Here is a 26,392-nt window from a genome sequence, read left to right on the forward strand (position 1 = left end):
ACACACACACACACACACACACACACACACACACACACACACACACAAAACAACAACAAAAACAAAAAACAGAGCTCAAGTCATGAATTTAATAAATAAATCATTGAATAAAAACTGAACTAAGGAGTTAATAATGTAAAAAAAAAATAAGAGTAGAGGTCAATATGGTAGAAAAGAACAATGATGATTATCAATAAAAAAAAAGTTTGTATTGTTTTAATTGAGCTAATAAAATTAGAAATTCTCAGAAGAAACTGCATAAATAGAAATAGTAATGAAAAATGGGGGCATGGTTCTAGGTACAGGACTGGTTTAATGGGGCAGATATAATTAAAAGCGTTTTTTTTTTTTAATGAACAATACAGTATTTAGAATTTTCGAGCAATACCGCTAAGTAAAGATCCACTGATTTTTACCGTATGCACATATCCATGTGTGGGAGGTGGTAGGCTTGCATGTAGGTGCAAATGCCCGTGTGTGCACAGTTGTGGGGAAATTAGTGTCTTCCTGACTGCTCTCCACCTCGTATGTTTGGGACAGAGTCTCTCACTGAGGATAGATAAGCAACATTTGGCTAGGCTACATGACAGTGAGGCCCTAGAGCCTTCTGGGAACCAGGATTACAGATGCTTTCATGGTAGCTTCTGACATGAGTGTTGGAGATCAAACTCAGGTCCTCAGGCTGGTTTAAGAAGTACTTATCTACTTACCCAGATCCCAAGCCCTAAACTATTTTAAGTTTATACATTTCCTAAGTTAACTTTAAGATAGAAAATAAAGTTAAACATAAAAATGTTTTCAATAGGCTTTCTCACACATGCATATAATAAACACAATATAAATAGCTTACTAATTAATGTAATGGAGTGTAGGAAACTTTACCTTTGTCCTAAACTCTGTTAATGAAAGGAGAGGAGGAGGAGAAGCCACCATCTCCAGTGCCACACAGTCAGTTAGGACTAATCCAAAAAAAGATTTATGTCCAAAATGTCCACCTAAGTGAAGCTATGTTTTTTTTTTTTAAAAAAATTCTGAAGAAAAGACAGAACAGATTAACTAAATTTGCTCTTATAGAGAATGTTTAATTCCATTTTAATTATCCTCACACATGTACTCTTAATTGGCTTAAGAACAATCCAATTATATATGATTGTCTTATCTCATTAAAGCTGGCACGGCACATCTCCCTACAGTGCCCACACAAGGAAAAGTATGAAGTCACTTTAATGTCTAATTCCTAGACACTTAGCCTAGAGGGCTGTGGCAGCAGAGGCAGGCAGGGAGGACAGGAGAAGGCACAGTAAGACTGTGGGCGTGTGCTGAGCCAAAGTCCTGGTCATTAATCCTCTGTTGTAATGTACTCAGAGAGTTCTGTGGTAACATACCACTTGGTCACATGCATTTGTGTATCAGGAGGGGTGTGTGTGTGCTGGCTTAAACACTTAAAGCAGTGGTTAACAGTTCATTTCTCCCTCCTTCCCTCTCTCCTTCCCTCTCTCCTTCCCTCCCTCCCTTCCTTCTTTCCCTCTTTCCAGGTTGTCTAATTGATGATCACTCCAAAATGAAAACACAGTTCTCTCCAACAGAGCCTCACTGGGGATACGAACCACCCCTGAGGCCAGGCTCCACGCCCAGCAGTAGATGGCCAATAAACACCAAACTCACTGCCAGGGTCATTGTCCCATAAGGCTTTGACAAAGGAAGTTCTTTAATCTTACAGGTCCTCTGCAAAGATATTATGGCTTCTGGTTTTGTGCTTTTAGGGGATTCCCGTGCTTAGGAATGTGTCTCTGCATCTACATGTATATCTTGTGTTTTTTCTTTGGCTCTTTTTCTTCTGTTTCTTTTATCCTATTCCAATTTGTTTTTATTTAATTTTAACTTACTGGTATTCTTTAAGTGCCTATTTCATAAGGAGAGACAGATAGGGTGTGGATTCCAATGGGAGGGGAGCTGGGGAAATTGCTGGAGGAGTTAGGGGTGAGGAAAAAAACAGAATCAAGATATACTGCATGAAAAAAAAAACCTTTATTTTCAATAAAAGAAAGAAAAACTCTTCTGTTTCTTATTTATTGTGAAATTAATTAAAGATAGTATTTTTAATTAAAATAGGGTCCTAGTATATATAATCTCTGAAAACAATAGATAATATTCAGCAATGCCAAATAATTTTCAGGAAACACCGAGGATGTTTTGAATGTGGTATAGAATTATTATCCAATTTTCATTTTTATTTTTCTGCATAAATTTATTTTTTAAAACATGAAACATTTTCTAAAACCAGCAGAGTTTTGCTTCTTTATTGCAAAAAGATTAAATAAAAAATAATAATGTTGGAATGAATCCCAGAAGTTGGGCTCATTGAGGACATTATTAAAACTCCCTCAGAGACATCCATTAAAAGCTTGAGCTTGTTTAGCAAGCACTTCTACACTCCTACTGTGTGACTGCATAGGAAGGAACAATTAAAAACTGGTTTAGGTCAGTGACCCTGAATTTAAGTCACTTACATTCTAGCTAGGGGAAAGATACGCGAAGTTAAGAAACACAAAAGAGTGGAAGGGGGAAAAAGCCAATGCAGAAGATAGGCCAGCTGAAGCATTTTCCACAGAATATGACATTGGTAGTTGGGTATGATTTAATTTTGTGGCACCCAGAGAGACCTTCATGACAGTGACCTCTAATGCAGCTTCACCTGCTGTAGTGGTGATATGATACATGCTGTCAGTCTAAAGAGGGTTGTGTCTATGAAGATGGAGGGTGACTGTTTCTGCTAGCACAGCGGTAAACTCCATACTTTGAAATTTGTTTATTAATTAAAAGAAATACAAAAGAAGCAACAAAAGGGTACTACGAAGAGCCTTCACTTAGTATGCACTAAGGGAGTAAGCTGATGTTTTACAGTTGTCTTAGAGACTCACAGGAGGAGCTAGAAATGAGTTTATCCTTTGCTGAGATGGACATCAAAATAACCAAGTAGGCAGGAAAAACATTTCAACCCCATTTATAGCCATGCCTCTCGATCGATCTCCATACGAAGTGGTGATTTGGAAGTCTAGCATGGACTGTTACAATCATTATCAAGGCCTGCACAATGCAACAGCTCTTGCAGATACTGATAACATACGCCTAACTATATAAGAACCTTGTTCTCGACCATGCTCAACTTAGACATAGGGGAGGAATCAACAAAGTTTGGTTTTGTCTTGACTGTAACATCATCAGGAAAACACTAGTTTGAACCATTACTTTTTTCAGCTGCCTTGGCTTGCACCATCTTCCCAGACATGTTCAGAGAAATGCACAGAAAAAACACAGTCTCCACATATGACCTATGCCAAAAGCAAAGGCATGAAACAAGAAAGTCGCATCAACAGCAGTGGGTCTCCATAATGATGGCGAGATTCCCTTCAGTGCTAACTACTGAGGGCTGTGACAGCCCGTCGATTGTTCACTGCTGGCATTATGATAGCATTGTGCACGCCAAACCTTCTTCCAGGGTAGGTGGACATACGGAATGACACTCAAACCCACAGGGACTCTTTTACTGCAGAGAGTTCTCAGAAAAACGTACATGGCTGCCGTGTCTACTTGGCTAATTCATTAGATTCCAAGAAAAACGTATACCTGTGTCTTGAACAAGGTGAGTATCATTCAATTCTAAAAAAACAAGTAATTGCAAAAGAATCAGAGGAACCTCATGGAGGATAATTAGATGTGACTTTTTAATCCCACCAAGGGAATCTCACCAGGAGAATGAAAATTTAGATTTATACTAGAAAGTCTAATTTTGACTGAATTTTGTTTTAGCATGACTCATTTAGATTAGAAAAAAAAAAAAAACTTACGGTATACGTTCTAATTTAGAATGGTTTTAGCACATAAGAACTTGTATGCGGCTACCCCTATGGAGATAAGGTGAGGTAAATTCAATCCCGTTCTAAGACTAAAATGCATCTGAGTCAGGTGGGAGAAATGAATAATGGTGGTGCTAACAGCTGGCTGGGCGAGGACTTAGGGGGAAGAAGGAAGAACCGTTTCTGCCCCGACCTCCTCATGCCTGTCACAGGCTTGTGTACACCCACTCACCACTACACAACAAATAAATGAATATAACAAAAAATGTAAAAAGCATATGTTAAAAATCTGAATGATATTGTTTGTGTGAAGGGGGTTAGCCTTAAGGTTCTTTCCTCCACATCTCTCCATTTTTCATTTATACTGTTGGCATATGTTAGAAAGTTGGTGAGCACTGCCAACTTATGGCTGGATATACCTGTACTTGGGTTCATAAAGAACGTTCTTCTTTAAAGACACAGATTCATCCAGGGAGTTACAAGTCACTGAAGACTTACTTCTTTACTGACTGAGTTACTAGCACATTCGGTTGACAAAGTTGCTCATTCATTTATCCAATATTCTCTCAGCAACTACCAAGCAGAAGGTACACAAAGGGTCTGAGAAGGATGTCAAGGATGAGCAGGACAATCTCCCATCTCAAAGATCCAGCGGCAGCGTGATGAGGAGAGTACCCAACTTCCTGACTCTAATGGGATAGCTTTAAAAATCCCCATCTGGGCCAGGAAGATGACTCAGCAGGTCACAATGTGGCCCAACATTCCTGAAGGCCTGAGTCCAACCCTCTGCAACCACCTGGTGGAAGAGAAACAACTTCCAGGAGTTCTCCTCTGACCTCCACGTGCATTTCATGGCTTGCGTGTTCCTACCCACCACCTCCCAACAAATAAATAACTATAATATAAAAATTAAAAAGCCTGGATGAGGTGGTTTGTCTGAAGATGGTCAGTCTGAACTTTCCTCCACATCTCTCCATTTTTTTTCTTTTTGTTTATACTCTTGGTTGTATTAGAAAGTAGTGAGTGATGCAGCTCCATTTGCACAAAGTCACTCTCTTTAGCTGCTTGCTACCTTAGTCAGTCAGGGTTCCTTCCCAGTCATCACCGGCTGTACGTGTTTGACAGGTTTCTACTGGAATATATTTATTTTAAATCCCACTATTTTTCTTTTTGTCTGATGGAGGATTGGCCAAGAGACCTTGGAACTGCTAGCTCTCCTTCCCCATGCAAATAAAGTGCTTGCAGTTAACACTTAGGTAGACTCTTCACATCATATAGAGGGAGGTTATTCCCCAGTGACAAGGACAGCCCCCGGATGCAGGGTCGACGACCTGCATTCAAAGTCTGTCTGAAATGAATGGTTCAAGTTGGAGATAAACGTCCCTTAGCCTCCATCTTAGCTGTGATATTTACAAGGAGACTCTGTAACCTAAGGCCTCAGATCGATTTCTTTTAACTGTAGGATGGAAATCATTTCATTCGGTAAAACTAAACACTTAAGTGAGACAAATTATATCAAAATTTAGCCACATGAGTTCAACTAAAAGGCCACATGAGGCTATTTGAGGTCGGGGATAGCTTCTAGTGCAGCACAACATGAAGCCATAACATCAGTTAAAATATGATGGATCTTCTTATACCATGAATATGTGGTTCTTGAGTTTAAACTTTGCAAAGGACAACGCCCTGTCCCAACGTGAAAAGGTTGACACACCTGGCCAATTAGTCCATTATGAACTATGACTCTCTGCCTTCCTCCTAGAAAACAGCATTATTACATCTACTATTTCATCCTTTTATGTAACAGAACCATCTAAGAGACTAGTCCACACAAGAACTAGTGAGCTGTCCTTGTGAGCCGGCCAGGGGTGTGCAGGCTCTGTCCTTCAGTGACTCTCAGGGTAAAACAACAGTAAACAATAAACCCCAAAGCAATTCTGATTCTCTCTCCATTGTGGTGTGGACTTCAAGGTGACAACTGTGAACACTGGAGATCCTGATAAAAAGGATCCAGGCCTGGAGCTCCTGATAACACAGCATAACCAAAGCCAGGCATGCCAAGCAAGAGTGTTCTTGGCCTTGAACCTAGACACTGTCTTTGTATGTCATTTATTTTTCTGTAGTGGATTATTAATTAATCAATTAATTTTGAGATAATATCTTATTATGTGCTATGTAGCCCTGGCTGGCTTCAACTAACAGACTTTGTCTGCCTCTACTTCGTTAATACTGGAATCAAAGTCATTCACTGCCCAACCCAGCTTTGTTTTCTTTTGTGAGATGGTCTTGCTATGTAGACATGGATGTCTAGGTTTTTCACTTCCTTGGACTGGCAAAGCTCCAGCCTCAGACTTCTGAGCGCTAGGATTACAGAGTTAGCCTGCCTGGCTAGAACACTCTTTTTAATTAAATATCACTGATCTTTGACTCATACCTGGGTTGGTCATGAGAATGAATGAATACATATGTGTGTGTGTAGATGTGGCTCAGATGTTGTTCTGTGCCTGTCATTGAGAATTTCCCATCTTACAAGTTACTTAAAGCACTTAGAGAGGAAAAAACTGTTAGTGTGTATGTGTGCATGGCGATGGCCCAACACAGAGAGACACATCTGGGGTTATGGGAAATAACTATAAAAGCCTTAGAAATGTTGGAAAATAGATGCCTATGCCATATTAAAGGCTTAACTTAAAAATTGCTACTTCTTTCCCATAAAAGAAGATCCTTTATCTAAGAATCTACTATATATTAGTAGATTCTATTTCAATGCATTTTAGTGAAAATGTTACTGCAGTAGGCAGTAAATAAAAACTACCAAACTAATCAATCAATCGACCAGTTAAAATCAGGCTGAACTTAACAAAAAGAAAAAACTATGCAAACAAAGAGTCCTACATTGCCAAGTGGGTGACAGGGACAGTAAAATGTTCAGGTCACTAAGTACATGGTTTCTGCCAACCACTCTATCAAAATACGGGGTCATGGGAACTAACACACACACACACACACACAGCTCATGTAGGCATGTGTGCACATATTGCATGTAGAGGCCAGAGGCAGAGGTGATATTGACTTTGATTGTTTTTCACGCCATCTTTTGGGGACAAGGTCTTTCACTGAACACAATGCTCGCTGACTTGTTAGATTGGATGACCGACAAGTTTCTGATCTGCCTCTTTCTATCCCCACTCCCTATTAGTTCTAGGGTTATAGATAAGCAAGAACACTACCATGCCTCATGCAGCCACTGGGGATCTAAACTTGGATCCTTACATATTTTGTTGCAGGCACTTAATCAACTGAGCACCTTGAGCCCTACACCACGCTCTCCAGATATTCTAATGCTCTAGGTTATACCATCATTATCTCTATTCATAGGTGAAATCAGTGTATCCAGGTCCCTAAACAAGGTGTGTGTATGGGGGTGGAGGGATAGAGTTATACTAGTTAGCTCAGGAAGCACTCAATGTTTGTCTTAATTTTTATACACTGTACACTACTTGCAGGTCCTTAGTAAGGCAAAAGGCAGTATTCAGAAACAAAAAAAAAATCACTGTTAATAGTGAGACCTTTGGACAGTGTACCCAAAACCTCTCAGAAATTGGACACTCTGTCTGATAGAGAGGTACTACTGAATATTTCAAACATCTCAAATAAAAATCAGATCCCATGACAATGAATTCCCCAATTAAACTCATCTTTCCTAAGAGCTTCATTTTTCTCAGTCTAGAATATTCCAATAAAAGGAGGCCACAATATAATACTGTACACCAGACGAAATCCTAACAAGACAGGTAAGTAGTTGGATAGACATTTTGCTTTAATTTTGCTGTTTATCCTGTACTGTATCCAATATCATCACATTCCATTATACACTTGAGACATAACTTCCACTACTATGCTTCCGAATTTAGCATTTTTTTTCTATTTAGATAAATGAAGGCTATTTTCAGTTTCCTTGTTTAACCACAATAAATAAATAAATGAATAAATGAATAAATGAATAAATAAATGAAAGTTCTATGTTTTAAAAGACACACATCTCTGGTACTCACCTAAACCAGACTTTTTTAGGCGTTTTAAGTGCTGATTTGTTTGCTTTCCAGGCGGAGATTTTTGCCCATGTTTCATTTCTTTATCTGAACTGTCTGCTTCCCCATTCTTAGACTCAGATCCTAAAAAAGGAAATAGTTATTATGCCATTATCTTTCTCTCCCTGTCCTTGACAAGAAACATCTAAAATTGTTTTAAAAACCACAGACATAATCTCCTTCTTCTTTTCCTGAGTTAATATACTACCTTACCCACAATCTGATTCCACTATTGGATATAAAAAGAAAAGGCCAATAAATCAATCAACCTGGACAAAAAGCAAGAGCAGATGGCCTCAGAGCAGAGCTTGACATGCAGTCACTGATCAAATAGCTTTTAAATAAAAGAGTTGGGTCTTTTGTAAAAATACATGAATAAGCTTCAACACTAAGATGCCACTTAGAGATGATATCAGAGAGAGGGAGAGAGAGAGAATAAAAAGTAGAAGAAATGGAAGAACCAGCCCTTAATCAACAGCTATATGCTGAAGCAGAAACAGAAAATGCAAACACTAGTCCATAATGAATTCAACAGTTCACAGCTGATAAAGTGACAAGAGGTAAATTAGGAGAGCTGGCCAGGGCTTCATGGAGGTGAGAAGAATATTGCAAGAACACAGATTCATAAAGGATTCTGGGCTTTGCAGCAAGTGCTGAAAAACAAATTCACACTCAGAGAAAAACTGCTTTTGATGGTGTTACACACCAGCATGAGGTCCAGAACTCAAGTTCAACATTCAAGAGAAAGCTAAAACAGGAACAACAAAACCATCAGACCAGCACCCTCATCCTTACATGTACTGACATTAGCAAATCAAGTCACTGGATGACAAATGGGCTGATGCCTTTAAGACACAACAACTGGGAGATGCTCTGCATTTTTAGATCAATGAGAGAGTCAAAGATAGGTACACACATAGAATACATTTGTACATGAAAAGTATATGTACATAGGTATAAAACTAAATCTCACACGAAAGTATCTTTTTCAATTTCAAAAGAGGAAAAGGAATCAAGCCATCTCTCTCTATGAGGAAGTCTCCTCCAGGGAGAAACTGGCCAAGCATACAATATTTTAGCTCTTTACCTGAAGGCGAATCGGACTGCTCATCAGACACCTTTAATGGTGTCAAGACAACGCGAGGGACAGTCTTGTTCACCATCATTGAGACTCCATTTCTTCTTTTCTGCTGCTGTCTCAAAGCCTATAAAATACAATGATAAAATATAGCATAAAAATGCATCCACAGTGATTTCTGGTGATTGAATTACATAATCCCCTTGCTCATGTCTGTCTTCAATTCCACAGAGCCCCTGATTTGTCAGGATTCTTGGTAATCACCTTTCTCCATTTTCCCTCAAAAGCATAAAATTGGGCTTTGGTAAAGTGGTTTAAGCTGAGACCATTTTCGCTCTAATTCTGATAACAAAACACCATGGAATGGTTTATTCTACCTTAGCAGAGTGGCTTGAAAGCCGGCAGAACTTGATACTAGGGCTCCCAAGTAAAATAAATGTAAAATAAATGTTTCGAAACCAGGATAAAAATATATGTGTCTGCACCTCTCTCGCAGGTGCTCGTCTCCAGTGCGCTGCTCAGTCAATCAGTTAACACCGGGTGTCATCAGTATGTACGGCATGTGAGAACTACTGTATTGATGCATTCACTCAGCCGTGGGGAGCGCTGCACAAAATCACCGAACATGGCAGGAATCATTTATTTCTGTGAAGGGAATCAGTCCTAATCTTGGAAAGCTTGCAGCCCTTGGCTTCTGTCTGCTTGACTTTGGTATTAACCTTCAGAACACGAACATGACGGGGTTTGGGCAAATCCAAGGGGGAAAAAAAATAGATAGGAGAATAAATCTCTTCAAATGGGAATGCCTTGTGTTTCATAAACGAATCTGACATGGTGATGATAATATAATAAAAGGCATTTTAAAGTTTTGAAATACAGTTTTATCTAGCGGATCACGTTATGTAGAAAATTACCTGTAATAAAAAGGGTTTTAAGCACACGAAACAGGAAGAGCCATTAAAACCTGAAGCCGCAGGAATGCTGAAATTCCTCAAAAGGTTAAAAGGCTGGCCACGGACTGTCTCAAACCTTTTTATTCCTGGATTCTGTGCAATTTCTACTAATTTTACAATGTCTCGGTTATATGATTAATGTGCTACAAGCAACAGTTGTCACAATCTCCGGAAATATTGCTTTGACTGTATATTCCTTGGCTGTCAAAACCAATGTGACTTTATTTACACAGGGTATGAGCTTTATGTTTGACTTGTTGACCACTAGATTTAGAAATTACTTAATTATTGAAATGAAAAACTAATCCTCACTGAGAGGACAAATGACAAAGTCAGATGAGATTTAAAGCCACATGACAGAAGGAAGAGCTGGAGAATTTATTATAAATGATACATTTACTACAGATAGCATGCAAGGATTCTTATATTTATAGAGTTTTTGTGAAGTCCCAGGCCCTGTCAAGGAACCTGGGATACAAAGATTAATATGATGCCATCCTTCTCATCATTAGTCTGCTGTCAATAGTGTATTTAACGAGGTCATATGTGCTATGAAGCATTTAAGAATTTTCTCTCTTCAAGCTGTGTATATATAATTAGACATAAATTGTGTAACATACTTGCATAAATCTTCCTAGTCTTTTACATAAGAACTCAGAGTACTCTATAGACATTAACCTAACAATACGCGAAAATTAGGCGAAGCAGTGCTTCCAATTATAACTAAGGCTTTCTTCACCCACTGTTTAAATCTCCATAAAAGAATAAAAGCAGCCAGTAAATACAGCAATGAATCTCTATGAGTCCATGTGTCACCAGTTTCAATTCCACTAAGCAAAATATTAACCTTCTTTAGGTGTACAGATTTTAATATGTTTATCCTATATTATATGTCTAATATAGATTTACAAGTGAGTATATACCATATGTGTCTTTCTGCTTCTGGGATACCTCACTCAGGATGATCTTTTCTAGTTCCCACCATTTGCCTGCAAATTTACCGTATCAGTGGACTAGAGGAGGGGAATGGGAGGGTGGGATTGGGAGAGGACAAGGGTGGGCACGAGGGAGGGTGCTACAGCTGGGATACAAAGTGAATAAATTGTTATAAAATTTAAAAGTTAAAAATATTAACCTTCTAAAAATGTCCTCTCACTGTGTGCACACACATGTCCATGTGAAGTGAGGGGATTTCTCATGGAAAGTGTTGATTAACTGCAAATAAAAGCACTGGCTATAATGGCATAGACGTGTAATCAGAAAGTCAAAGATGCCATGCTTGTTTTCTAATCTGTGGTCAATAATGATGAAGAAGAAGAAGAAGAAGAAGAAGAAGAAGAAGAAGAAGAAGAAGAGCTTTTACCCTCAGTTTCTAAAGCTGAAAGCACTATGAAACTAACGATTTAATGACTGGATAGATACCATGACAGATAAAATGCAAGAATAAAAGTCATGGCTACTGTGAATTATTGTCAGGTAAGGATAAAGAAATGCTAACATAGAGTCTATTCAAATGCTATTTCATAAGTACAGATGTTTGAACAGTACCTCTCAACACAATATTTTTAAAAATAATTAAAGGACTCACTTTGTACTGCAGGCAACACAAACTACACGTCTATCACAGAAGAAACAAAACTGTTTTACGTGTATGACTGAGAGACCAGAGGATTAAAAATCAGTGGCTATTATTTTAAAGTGTAAAGCACAGGCCTGAACTAAGGCCAGCCAAATGGAGAGATGTCCAGTCTTAATGCCCCGAGGGGAAGAACTAGCCTTACTGCATTCTTTTCCTGCCCACTAGAGCTAAAGTTGCTAGGAAACTGGCCCATCCCCTTAGGGAGGGACACCAGATCATTAATGGTTTGGGCACCTTCCTATAGCCAATCAATTCAAAATACAACATCACTTTGTGTTTCGACCAATAGGTACTTGCCAGGCAGGATACCCCCCCACCCCCCCTGCTTTGGGGGGACCAGAATCTTTAAATCACCCAACTAACTGGAGCACAGGGCTCTCGGCTCTCACAGCTTTGGGGTCGGGGGAGTGAGCCCAAGCTGCTGCTTGTAATAATTTGTAATAAAAAAGATCCTCACATATTTTGCAATGGACTCCTGGTGGTGGTCTTTTGGGGTATCGCGATTCGGGCATAACAGGAGAAGCAAACATGGTTCTTTGCCATGTACTTGTAAAATGAGTCTTGGGCCTGGGGAGAAGGCTCAAAGAGTAGGAGTACTTGTTATGCAAGTGTAAAGACCTGAGTTTAAATACTTAACACCCCTGTAAAAGCTAGACATGGCCACATACAAGATAATGACCCAGTGTTATGTGGTAATGGATGAAAGCAGGGAACAATAAAGACATCCAGCATTTTCCTCTGCCCTTCATATGCATGCACCGCTCATGCCCCTGAAAACACACACACACACACACACACACACACACACACACACACACACACACTTATATTGACTTCCAAGCAACACTTGTAGGGCAGATAACAAAAAGGAGGTCATGTCTGTTTCTTATGGCATCATATTATACATGGAAGTCTGGTATCACAAACTACAATACATCTCTTTAGACCTCATTTGTGGTTGTCCTGAAGAGCCCAAATTACTTTCCAGGAATAAGAGTTCATTTGATGATGATGGACGCTGGGTACCTTCCACCCAGAACACAACATTAACAGAAGGAGACAAAACAATGTTGCTTCCATTGAGAGTCATCAGATAGCCAGATGTCTCTAAGTAAGGGCAGACACTACTAGGCAGTAGGGCCCTTGGTGACCCAGTGTGTATCCTTCAGGGAAAGACAGACTGTTCTTCAACAAAGAGGCAGTATGTAACTGTGTATCCAGTGTGTATCCTTTGGTAAAAAGGCAATATATAACTCTCCGCAGTTATGTTCAAGCCAGCAACTCAAACATACTGTGTGTCAACTCTTCCCAATTGCTGAAGAGCATTAGTTGTGTGGAGAAGTAAGACAAGAGCAGAGGAGGAGACAGGAGTGAGCAAGTCCCAACATACTCTATTGGAGGCCTGAAGCTGCTTCAGCAAAACTAATCCTTGTGTGTTTCTTTCTATAAATGCTGGGGATTAAACACAGTCTATGCAAATTAACAATGAGCCACAACTCAGGCTTTTGTAAATAATATTTTGATACAAAGTGTAACCACATTTCCCAGGCTGGTCTCGGACCTGCAATCCTCCCACTAATCATGGCTGACTCAAATCAATTTTTAGGTCTGTTTTCCTGTTTAAACCACATGCAACCTGAGGTCAGCAGCTCCTTGGAGTTTTTGGGGAAAAAAATAGGATTCCTAACATAAAGACAGAATTTATTTTCCATTTAATTTATAACCATTGAAATACAAATTTCCCTTAACTTGGAAAATATATCCATATGATAGGCTAAGGAAATAGAATCAGGCAAAGTGGTTTTGGTGCCTATGGGTGTGTATGTGCATATAAGGAATTCCCTAAATGATGGAAAATGCTTTTTCCACTGTGACTTCTTGGGGTCATTGTTTTGTTTTCCAATAAGCCGGTGGTGGCCCTAGTTATTCATCTGCTTGGTCTTAACACTTTAATCTGCATTCATTTTAGGGGCAAAATAGTAAAAACATACCTCTGTTTGTCAGGGTAGACTATACTTTGGAATGCGAGGAAATTGTTTTATTGAACAACTCACTAAGCAGACAGGGAGTCTGGATCTCTGTGCAGTGAATAAATGGACCTTCAGCCGGTCACATGTACAGAGTTCTACGTCTGATTAACAGTGTTAGTGACAGGAGGTGCAGTGTTTGAATGGGAATTGATCCCCTTCCACTTCCTGAGCATCCGAACCCTTGGTCAACATCCTGTGGCACTCTCTAGGGAGGCTTGGGTGGTTCAGCCTTGCTGAGGGGAGCAAGCCGCTGCTGGCCTTGCAGTGTGCCTAATGACTCTCTTGGCTTCATGCTTTTGATTGAAGCTGTGAGCTCTCAGGCTGGCGAGATGCATCAGCAGTTAAGACCACCTGCTACTCTTTCAGAAACCTTGGTTCAACTCCCAGGATCCAAGAGGTGGCTCACAGGCACCTGTAACTCCAATTACCGGGTGCCTGATGCCTTCTTCTAGAATCCAGGGGCATCAGGCATACAGCTGGTGCCCATGTAGTCAAAACATTAATATCCATAAACACAAAATTAAATTAAATTAAACATCTCTGAACAAAGTAAAAATAATTCCACACTCACTTCAAGTTACTTGTGTCTTTCTATGAGAAGGGAGGGAAATTGCTAGCTGAACATGCTTTATCTACAGAAATATAGTGTGATGTTTTCTTAAAAAAAAAAAGAGAGGAAAAAACTTTTAGATAAACATTTCATTTTAGAAAGAAAGCTTTCCAGATACTCTCTCTCTAAAAGGGGTTGTGGGGTGGGGAATCATCCTTGTGTCTACTCTAATGGGAGTAAATGAAATAAAGCTGAAAACCAGGATTTCTTGTTTTGAGTTGGCACATTAAACAATAAATGTTCGCTATATTTTAATGGAGAAGCGGTACCGACATGTAACTTAAGAATGTGTAGAATGCAGAGAGCCCTTTCTTGAAAAATCTGAAAATATCACAGGCAATGAATGCTGACACTAAAACAACTAGACGTGCACACATGGGGAACAGCTGTCTGCCTCAGGGACCAACAGCAAGCGTTGTGACCAGTACACTAAATGCCAAAGTCGGTGATAAGACACCACTACCATCACCATAACACAGCAATATACCAAGACTTTATCAGCTCTGCCGTAGCGCAACGGCATAGGGTCTGCACTCCTATCATCCTAAAAATCTGAGAGAAGTCAAGCCAACAGAGGCAACATATGGCTATGGTCATGACCACACTAATGCCAAAACTACCACACTAATGCCAAAACTACCACACTGCTGCCGTCACACACAGCATCTTCCTTTTAGCTATCATTTTCTTCTACTGGTTAGGATTCCAAAATATAATCTTGCTTAGCTTCTCAGAAAGTTCAAATATCTAATCATTCCACATTGTCATAGGATCTTAACCACTAGATACCACAGCAGAAAGGAAACGGGGAACAAGGTAATAATCAGCAGGCAATTCTGAGAATGCTTATACACACAACAACTACAAAAATGGCAAGCACACAAAATGTTTTCCAGGAAATTATGTGTATCACATTGTTCATCATAATGCCATGATGAGTTTATGGTAAAAGGAATTCAGATGTTTTGGAACAACGAAAATATTCTATCCAATAGCCAAGGCCTTACTGCTTCTACACAGTCCAGCCTACAGATTACATTGTGATCAGCAATATCTAGGGCAGAAAATTTGCTTGCTATTAAAGCATCTAAGCAAGGAGTTTAGACCTGATATGTGTCTGGCTTTGCTTATGAGAGCATTGTTTTAGTTATTGTTTTTATATACCTCTGATGCAAAGTCACCTGGATTTTCAGGAATTTGTTTTCACCTACTTCTTTCTATTATAGCTCTGCTGAATCAGAACTCACATACTCACATACACTCACTCACATATACTCACACACTCACACACTCACACACTCACACACACACTTTAAGAAGAGGTTTATTAAGCAAAGCAAAGTAAAAGTATACTCATACAGAGATGCTGCAGCATGCTGGCTCAAAGGGCCACTAGCAGCACATTGCGCTCTGTATTATGGGGCTGTTTTAAGTTTGTATAAATATTTATGAAGTGGGTTGGTATTTGTGGGGATAAGGTGATCCTCTTTCCCTAGCCACCCTTAGTGCAGACTATTTTAGGGAATGTCATCCCATTATCCTCTTGAGAAGCCTACAAGGAAAGCCTCAACCATAATTGCAAATGCCACTATAATGACCGTGGGGGCCTCTGAGGATTTGGACTCTTCTTTAGTGCATATGTGTGCTGATGGAGAAAGTCCCCTGGCACCTGGGTTTCTCAGAAAGTTGGAAAAACTAACTGCGGTTTCAGAGATGATTAACCATAGAGGGGCAAGAATGAGAATGTTTTTTTCATAAACTTGTGGGGGCAAATGGAACTGAACATGAGCCTTAACTCTGTGCAGATATTCAACACAGGTAGTCTGATTTCGGGAATGGGATTCCTAGTGACCCTACTGTGTTGCCCTCCTGATGAAATACAAAAAGTATGTAAATTTCCACGAACAGTTTCAAACAGAGTCTGCCCAATGGCATACCATATACTGAAAAATGGTCCTAATTAAGAGGATAGAATCTAAATCTGCAATTTTAGATTCAAACGTCCTCTCTGAGAGTTATTGGCTTGATGGCCTTGGACAAGTTATATTAATTCTCTGGTGCTTGGTTTATCTAAAAAATAGACATACTGCCGGGGATGGTGATACACCTATAATGCTGAAGAAGGAGAATAAGGAGTTCAAGGCCATCCTTAGCTACAAGGTAAGTTCAAGGCCATCTTGGGCTATGTAAGACCCTTTCTCAAACAACAGCAAAAGGGATGAGTCCTAATGTAAACAAGAGTTCATGCAATCATCACTAAAGTAATGTCTCTGCTTTAGGTGCTATGAGCATAATTTGTGCATGTATATAAACATACGGAACAAATATTCACATAGATGAAATCATGTACAGACATGCATGTAAATGCTTACATGGTAGTTACTGATAAAAATTCTGTCCTATCTTAAACATTCAACTATCCATTAAAAATGGAAGGTGAATATTGTTTGGGGGTTACAGCGTAAATGTCATATATTCAGACAAGTTTTCAAATGCTTTCTTAAGGCATCAAGCAATTACAGGTGATCCAGATAAAATTCTACCCAGGAAGCTTTTCTCCCGAACGTTATCTACAATAGGAATTAGGTATTAAAGGAACATTAGCATATCCAATCTATATTAAGTCACATCTACTAGGTCGCTAATTTGCTACATGGTTATAAGATAGAAGCTATAAAAAAGGAATAAACAGGTATTCCTCATAATTGAGAAGCTCATGGGACACACTTCTAAAGACAATCCTTAAACTATAAGCAAGCAAGAGATGTTTCTCATGAACACATGGTCTACTACAAAGAAAAAAAGGAAAGAAACAGAGAGAGAGAGAGAGAGAGAGGAGGAAGAAAAAAAAACAACACCAACACTGCTAAGTCAAAGTTGTACAGCATTAATAATTATATAGGGTTCAAATGACATGAAGTTGGAACAAAGAGAGAGAAAACAATGACAGTTAACGTTTCTTCCTGTCCACACGCAGCAGGACTCACAGTTTCCACAGCATCCAGACCATACACCTTGGAGGCATGCATTTCCTTTATGATCCTGTTCATGTTTATTAAACACCACAGCCACACATGTCCAATTCTATGCCCTTTATTCTGTGCTGTTTAGTATTTCATCGCCTGCGCCCTATTTCCTATTTGCTGCCTGAATGAGCATTTTCCTACCCCATTGCCTACCTACCCCATCCTTTATTTCACAAGTTAAAAAGGGATACCAATACTGATCACAGCTTTGCTCTGTAGCATCTAAAAATGTTTCACAAGAATTCATGATATTAATGGCAAGTTATCCAAAGCAGATTGAACCTATGCAGAAAAGATTGCGCCAGATCCTTAAGTACCGGTGGTGGAAGTACCATGATTTCGATGATTATTATAGTTGATAATTAATACACGGGTACAGGACAGAAAAGCAACATAAATGATAAATCAATATTAAAGAGTTCGGTTTCCTTCCTGCCTTTCCTTCTTTGAGGCAGAGAAGGTGAGTCGAGGCCTCACAAGCGAGTGTGATTTGTGACTAGTGATTTGTAACAGCAATCTCCACGGATAACAGCAGCAGGGGCGGGAGGCTTGCTAGAGTTGAAGGCTAGCCTAGTATAAACGGTGAGGGTCTATCTCATAAAGCAGAACAGCCAGCAGCCAGAGCAGGGGGGGGGGATGAAGAAGAGGAAGCGGAGGAAGAAGCCACAAGCATTAAGGAGCAGCCTGGCTGGTGGGGACATCTTTACCACCGTTTCGGAGAACATGGTTTCTCTTTTCCTAGTTACAAGCAGACTACAGGAACCCTGTTCCTGACCTGCTGAAACTGCAAGAAGGCTGCAAGGAACATGGGTCAGACAGGGGTGCAGGAACAGCTTACACACTTAATGCAACCATTACTCCCATCTAACCATGCCCCCCCCCCTTTCCTTCTCTGCACAGTTCAGCACTTGCTGCTGTGGTGTCAACAGCTCACACTCACCAAGTGAGGACTGTGGAACAGCCATGCTCCATCACAGCTTCCTACATCTCATCTTGACCATTCCCCAGGCCGATGCTATGTGATAAGTACTCTCCCAGTTTTGATAACAATGATTTAAACCAGGCTGTGTCAGTGCTCAGACCCAATATTACAACCATTACCACCACCACCGCCATCAAAGCGCAAGGCCAGATAGGTCAAGGCCACCAAGGTCAAGTAGCTTCTGTGATACAAAGAGGAGGTTCCATTCAGCATCAAACAATACTCACCGATGGTTACTGTGGTAATAGCCAGATAAAGAGGATGATCATAAAAAGAGATATAATTTGCAAATTATATAACACAATTATGAGCCCAATGGATTTACTCTAAGTCACACATACACACTCACAAACACACACACACTCACAGACATTGCCCACTCCCACACACATTCTTTCATGACTTGAAGCACATTTCTCTGTTTTACAAGAGATTTCTCAGTCTAATTCTTGGCTACTTTCAATGTATAGTAAAACTATGTTATTAAAGATTACAGAGACAGCCAAACCCAGAGTACCTCTGTTATTTCCCGATTTTAGGTTCCTTGTTGCCTTACTTGGTCCGCAAAACACCGCGACCTTCCACAGGCAGAGCTGAGGGGCTAAGGGGAGATGGGAGCCTCGTACCTGTTTCAGGGCCTTTTTGGTGTGCTGCTGGAAGGAAGACACCAGCTTGCTTTGCACTGCCGTGTTCGTAAGGCTGCAATCCCGAGTGGAAGATACTTCATCCGCTACCTGCTTCGTACACACTAGAAGCAGAGAGAGAGATAATGATATTACTAATTTGAATTCCTTTTTTTACACCCACTGTAATTAACTCACTTGGAGCTATTCTCCAGTTGAAAATGGATACTTAAAATACAGCAAAATAGCACAGTACGAGGAGGCATATCTGGATTCAAAGAGAAGGGATCATTTAGTAACTGTGGCCAGTTCCACTTAACTGCTGTAGGCTGCCAGGCTTCCGTTTCCACCGACAATCGGGTCTGTGCCTTAGAGCGAATGTACAACATACAAACAGCATGTGTCTACCTTATAAGTTGGGGGGTCAATGGACACCATGTCTATCCACATACACAGATGGTTCCATATGGGAACCATCTCAGTGAATGGAATTGTTTAAAATAAGATCCGTGATGCTTGCTATCAACTTAAGACAATTATTTTCAAACAATTTCCCCTCTGAAGATAGCAATGTGTTCTGGATATTTTTTTTTTGTCAGATTTGGGCCTTCCTTTGGCCTATCCCATACAGGAAATTTTACATCCAAACAGTACTATTGAGAATTGATGTCTGTCTGAAGTGAGTGATCAAGGACGTTACAGAGTCCGTGACTCTATAAGGCATTTGTTCTGGAGCTCTTTACTTAGCCCTCTTCCAGCTGGGAGGCTCTGGGCAGGAGCACAGGGAAGACCCTGCTAGCCATGCACTTAGGGGAAGGGGAGAGATTTGCAGAAGCAAAGCGAGAAAGTGGCAGGATAAGTGGCAGAATGGAGGCATATGTCAAAGGCAGGAGGCAGGAGGAAGTTTCGTGGAAGAAAATAACTCAAGAACATATTGTCAAGGCTTGAAACAAGACTTTTTAAGGTCACTTGGTAAAAGATAAGTCAAGGCTATTTTCCAAGTGATGGCAACTTGGGAGAAGAGATTCTGAACAGACTTTTTAAAAGAAAACTATAAAGTAAATACTGTTCGGTTATCAATAACCAACATATAACAACAATAAAAGAGAAAATAGTTATTGGAGTCCAAAATGGAGACAGCCTTTACATAAGATTTGCTTTTGAAAAAATTTAGCATATCCCACCTACAAAGGAACATGCAATTCACTGGAAGGCTTTGCTTAAATCAGAGTTAATTGAGTTTTGTTATAATACAGAAAGTAATTAGGAAGTCAAAATGAACATATTTAGAAAAAAATGTTAATTACTGTTAATTATTTTTCTAAAAATTTTACATATGGGATCTCACTTAGTTCTTATTTTATTTTTTATTTTTTATAAGAAAAAAAGTGTCATCTCTGAATAGGGCAGAAAGAAAAGTGGAGCTCTGAGAGGCTAAGAAAGTCACAGAGTGTTACAGACAATGAGATCATCCCCAGGACCCCAGGCTAGCCCAGTCCTGCAACTCACTGCTTTCCACAAGAAGTACTGGCCCCCAAAGTGAAACTCTGATGCAGGAAAATTCACATTTCAAGAAGTATCATTTAGCTGCATGAGGTTAGGTGCACTGAGCGGGAAGTTAATAGGGCTTACAGGGTTACGTTATTCAGTAGGAGAGTTACAGAACCAGGAAGAATTACAGTTAGTGCATTTTCATATGTGCTTCTTGGAAAGACTACTCAGTGGTTAAGAGGACTTTTTGCTCTCTAAAGGATGCAAGTTTGGTTCCCAGCATCTGTGTAGGTTGGAACACAACTGCCTATAATTCCAGTTGCAGAGGATTTGATGGTCTTTTCTGATGTCTGCAGACAAGTGTTCTCACATGTTCATAGACACACACACACAGACACACATGCAGATCAATGAAAATAAAATCTTTTAAAAATGGGATTTGGATATATATGTACACACACACACACACACATATATGGGTAGATCTTTGAATTAAAGATCAGATGGTTTTCTTTCTGCTATACACAATGTGACAGTTTTTATTAAATGTTCTGATAAATACTCCTTCCTAACACTTCCTGAGTAAATACTGGTTATCAGGCGCCTTTTCCTTGAAATGACTGTTGAACTGGTCTGATTGGTAACATTTCACCCAAGCTTCTTTACCAATAAATATGCATCAGAACACACTCCAAAGATAGATCTTTTTGTACACCAAATACACCAGTAATGCTCTTCATGTTCCGAAGTCTCTGCACTGTGAAACCAACCAAGGAGACTCAGGCAGAATATATTATCTTAGCTGGACCAACTAAGCCAATGGATGTAAAGAAGAGCCCAATTAAAAGTAAAGTAAGCATTAGAAAGTATTATTCATGACTTCAGCATTCCTGGTGGCATCTCCACTCAGGAAACTGAAAACTTACTGACTCGATTAATGGAGAATCAAAGGCAGTCCGCAGATACTAAGACTCAGAACCAAACCTTCGGCAGAGTGCAGGCAATCATATGAAAGAAGGGGAGTTAGTATGATGGGGAAAGGATAGGAGCTCCACAAGGACCAAATATATCTGGGTACAGGGGTCTTTTCTGAGACTGACACTCCACCAAGGACCATGTATGGATATAACCTAGAACCTCTGCTGCATAGAGGTAGCTCAGTAACCAATTGGTTTCCCATAGTAAGGGGAACAGGAATATTTTCTGACAGGAACTCAATGGCAGGCTCTTTGGCCTCCCCACCCCCCAATGGAGGATCAGTCTTGCTAGGCCACAGAGGAGGACTTTGCAGCCAGTCCTGAAGATATCTGATAAAATAGGGTCAGATGAAAGAGGAGGAGGTCCTCCCCAATCAGTGGACTTGGAAAGGGGCAGGGAGGAGATGAGGGAGGGAGGGTTTAGGAGAGAGTGAGAGAGTGGGATACAGCTGGGATACAGAGTTAATAAAATGTAACTAATAGTAATAAAAATAAATAAATAAATAAATAGAATTTGAAAAAATGAGAAAGTAAAAAAAAAAAAAAAAAAAAACCCACGAAATTGCTTTTGCACACTGGATAGGTAAATTCAAATGCATTATCAATTTGGTTTAGGAAACACTTTTAATAGTAAGTCTTTTAAAAAAACTTTAAAAGTTTCCTCATTTTAATATTTTTTGTACATGTGTCGGCATAGGCGTGCCACAGTCATGTGGAAGTGGTCACAGGACAACTTGCAGGGGCCAGTTCTCTCCTCAGACTTAGTAATAGGTGTCTTCCCCAGCTGAGCCATCCCGCTGGCCCAGACTCATCAATCTTCCCAATGCAAACTTCAGTGCAGCGGGGTCAGATAGTAACAAGTTCTGACTGAACGCTCCTAAACCTTTGTGCCCTTTTCATTATCTAACTGCTGTGAGAAGCAGGGGGCATGTGTGTCCTTCCAGGAGACACAGCTGTGGCCCTTCCCATCTCTCCCCTCCCCCTTTCTTTCTGACCTGGGACCCCGCCTGATATCAGGAAATCTACTTTAGTCTCATCATGCATGTTTTAGCTCTGCTGTTGTCCTGTGTTCATGTGCGGTTATTCACAGATATTTACAAGTGTATACTCGCTGCAGAGTCCAAAGCACGAGGTGGGGGATGTGGGGCTCAGGCCCTGTGAACACTGTAAAGCTCTCAAACTAGGCCTTCCCTGATCCTACTCTACTAGCCTTTTCTTCTTTCTTTCTTTAAATTTATTTTATTATACATTTTTTTAAAAAAAATGTTCTACATGTGACTCTACTAGCCTTTTCTTCACCCTTCCTTAAACACACAGTGCGGCACCACTGATATCCCCCATCGCAGCCACGTGTCCGACTGTTCTTGATGTGTCTCTGGGTCAAAATGGTTTTCTCTAATTATTTGCTTCTAATTTAAAAAAAAAAATCATACACTACTAAGGAGAAAGGAAATGCACTCAGCAATAAAAATCTATAAATGACTGTGTCTTTGCTTTGGATATGGACATAGTCATCCATTGACCCCAAGCGGTGGCTTGTAATAAACATACATTATTTCAAAGTATGGGCGAATATAAACCTAAAGTTTAATGTGGATGTTTCAATTAATTTACTCTTTCTTTTGCCAAAAATATGACAGGAGTGTAGTAGAATCAAAAACACCCATCCGCTAACTAAACATATGTGACTCATATTCTGACAAAACACAAGGCTTTCACCTTTTTAATACTTATTTTTGCAACTATCCTAAGAACAGGTGTGATAAATAAATGGAAGCATGAATATTCATCTAAGAGGCGGCGCTTGCTCTGTGAACGGCAAACTGAGGCTAAGTTAACGTTAGAGGAGAGATCAGAGGAAATTCCCTGTGAGTGGAATTACAACAGAAGCCAGAAAATTGAACAACCAGGACAGATGATTTAGCCAATAAATATCAAACCTTGACATGCAGCTTAGAACCTGATATCTTCTTGGCATGTGAGACAGAATGGGAGCTGGGATTTTTTTCTTTTAAACTACATGGGTATGATTACAGAATTAACGACAGGTCTTTGCATGTCAAAAACCTCCTGAAATTTGAGAAACTATTGCAGGCCTTGCTCATAGAACTGCGTATATGAATACACTAAAAATGAGGAACAGAAATACTGTTGCATTCTGCATTTTGCTACATTTTGCTTGCCTCCCCGGGGTCAAGCAAACTGAAAACATATTTCAACTTAATTTACTTTTAAGCTTCCCCCTCAGCTTTCACTCCCCACAGGAGCTATCCCTCCTTATTCAAAAGGGCTGCTAGCAAAGGATTCAGGGAGCCATGGAACATTCTTCACCACCAGAGATGAGGTGACAGTGTTGTGGCAAACTGAGGAGTTTGCGCTCTTTTTCTAGGTGTCTCCAAGATGTCCTCTAGCCTCTTTTTCATTGCATGGGCCCCGAGCAGGCCTTCGCAATAACTGACGTCACACAGCCTGCACATTTAGAGCTGACTGGTGCTGCGGAGATCCCCTTCTGATCCACTCATTAGTTCATCGACAGAAGAAGTTGGCACCACAAATCTAACTTTGATCTTCATCTCAAGACACGAATGAGGGAGGAATCAGAGAGTAGACTCAATATGCATACATTTCTGCTTCTCATTTCACTGGCTTCTGCCTCTCCCCCCACCTCTAATGCAGCTAAGAAGGCACTTGGTGCTTCTGAAACACAGCCCACCCCACCCCCACTGTTTGTTGCACTGTTTCTCACTGTGTCCTTCCAAAACTCTTTTCCCCATCACTCAGTCTTGTAAACTGACCTCAGAAGATCAAACTCCAACAGGTTCTCCACAAGTTCCCCTGACCGCCTATGAGGTAGCCTAGCTTCTTCCTACCATATATCCTTGGAAGTTAGGGGAGGCAGTCCTGAGGGTCCCTGCAGGAATGGGCTGTGCTCTCCACACAGCAGCCTTGAGCTTAGCAGCTCAGGACTGACTTACATGCAAAGACAAGCTATTGCATGCTCATTACATTTGATTTTTTAATTTGACTTCCATTAAATTCATTTAAAGTATCATTACAGTTAACTTTTAATTGCTGCTTTATCAAGAACCAAAGAAAAGAGAGGAAAACAGAGGTAGTTTCTATGATGGAAAGGCAAATATAAAAGTTCTTCAAATTGGAAAAAAAAACAACCTTTTGAAAAATTAAAAACATATATTCTAAAGTCGATTAAGATAAATACAAAGCAAAGGCAAAGAGCGTTCGTTCCCCGCAAGCGGGTTGGAAGTTGCACAAATGGGTGCTAAGCACAGAGGTGTTTTCCTGTGCCATCCTTACTCATTGCCTTACTTTAAGAGAAAAAGGCACAGTTTTATGACTTTTATGTAACAAAATCAAAACAAAACTTCAATGTCAAAGCTAAAGTTATTAAGCTACATAAAATGGCAGGAACACTGTGGGGTACAAAGTCAAGGCCAATATCATATTCAGCCACTGCCCTGCAGGTCTTTCTGCTGGTTATTGCTGTGTATCCCACTAGGCCAGCCGCACAAACATCAGGCTCTTTGAGCAATCTCTGCTTCAAACACCCCCCACAGGAAAGGGCACTGACTTCGATCATTTTCATTTCTATCAATTTTCTTCTAATGCTCCCTATTAGTTTCGTAAAACAATCACAGCTGATGCTCTCAAATGCCAGCAGGTTCCTATAGAGACACCACTCATATATATTGTAAGCTGAGAAGCATGGGAATGAACGGGCATCAGATCAGAGAGCGGGAGACAACACCGTGGCCACCCCGTAGGTCTCGGGAATTCGCTAAAATTGGCTTGGGTTTTACTGTTAATTTACTAATCGCCAGTTCAGTCGTACAACTTTTCTTAAATGCCTTTTTCACATCCAGAACAATCTGAGGTGCAGAAAGGATCAGAGTAAACAGGCTTCCTAGCAATGGTTTCATAAGGACATTGTCCTCACCAAGCCAATACCTTCCCTTTCTCTCCCTACCTTTAGGCCTCCCCCATTAGTCCTCTTTGCTTTCCAAAACACATGCATTCATGTATGTATGCATGTATAATAGGATTGAATATTGAGAGAAAATATGTGATATATATTTTTCTCAATAAACTTAATTTGCTTCATTTGATAATCTCCAATTGGAAATATAGACCATTCTCAAAAGATGAACAAAGAGCCAATAAACATAAAAATTTCGAAGATTCTACTGTGGAACCATGAGGCTTTTCTTTGTTTAAATCAGCATATAATGCGTTAAATGCCATTATTATATTTTAAAGCATGTTTCTGTGCTTCCTTTCCCTATCCTCCACACCCCCTGCATTTACTTTCCTCTCATAGTTCCCCACAGATAGACAGTTTTCTTCTTTCATGTCCCGTGTGCCCTTTTGCCCACCCTACCCTTCCCTATTACCTAATATTTCCCTCTTTTGATCCCCTTACTAGATTTTTAGATTTTATTCACACATACAGCTGATCCATACCTACATGTTCACATTAGAAAACCTTAAGGCTTAAAAATAAATACTTCTGTTCAAAGAACTATGGTGTAGAACAACTAATCCCAAACACAACTATGTCAATGAAAACATAATGGTGATAACTATACTTTGTCTTAGTGATCAATAAGCAAGTGATTCCGGAGCAGCGCCCACGTGGGAAATCACCCAAAGGTCTCAGCTTGGATTACAATGTGTTTTGGGCATGGTACTTACATTTGAAACTGTGTAAGCAGATATTCTGGATCGATGCAGCAACTAAATGCATGCCAGAAAGTTTTAAAACTGACATAAAAAAGAACAGGAAACCCAGTTGACCCCAATTAAAATTTTCCTGGACTCCAATTCTTTCAGAGAAAGGTAATTCCTTAATCCTTTTCAGATCCAACCTATGGAGAGATATCCTTTCTAAAATTAATCCTGTGCCAAGGTGGGTGTAGACAATTGGGCCTATGCAAGAGTTTTTTTGGCATGAAAGAAAGAAAAAAAAAAGAAAGGAAGGAAGGAAGGAAGGAAGGAAGGAAGGAAGGAAGGAAGGAAG

The 26,392-nt window shown here is 40.0% G+C and overlaps 1 protein-coding gene across 1 annotated transcript in view; it reads right to left on the minus strand.

The window, feature by feature from the left end:
* Asxl3 (ASXL transcriptional regulator 3) overlaps positions 1-26,392 on the minus strand; it is a 146,890-nt gene that overhangs the window by 71,607 nt on the left and 48,891 nt on the right. Inside the window, exons 4-6 of the mRNA XM_055625721.1 lie at positions 18,893-19,014; positions 9,036-9,153; positions 7,913-8,032 (exon numbers count right to left, since the gene is read on the minus strand). Coding sequence (XP_055481696.1) covers positions 7,913-8,032; positions 9,036-9,153; positions 18,893-19,014 — 360 coding nt within the window. The remainder of the gene's footprint in view (positions 1-7,912; positions 8,033-9,035; positions 9,154-18,892; positions 19,015-26,392) is intronic.

Source organism: Psammomys obesus, unplaced genomic scaffold (assembly GCF_907164565.1).
Source record: "Psammomys obesus unplaced genomic scaffold, mPsaObe1.curated_primary_1811, whole genome shotgun sequence".
NCBI lineage: Eukaryota > Metazoa > Chordata > Mammalia > Rodentia > Muridae > Psammomys > Psammomys obesus.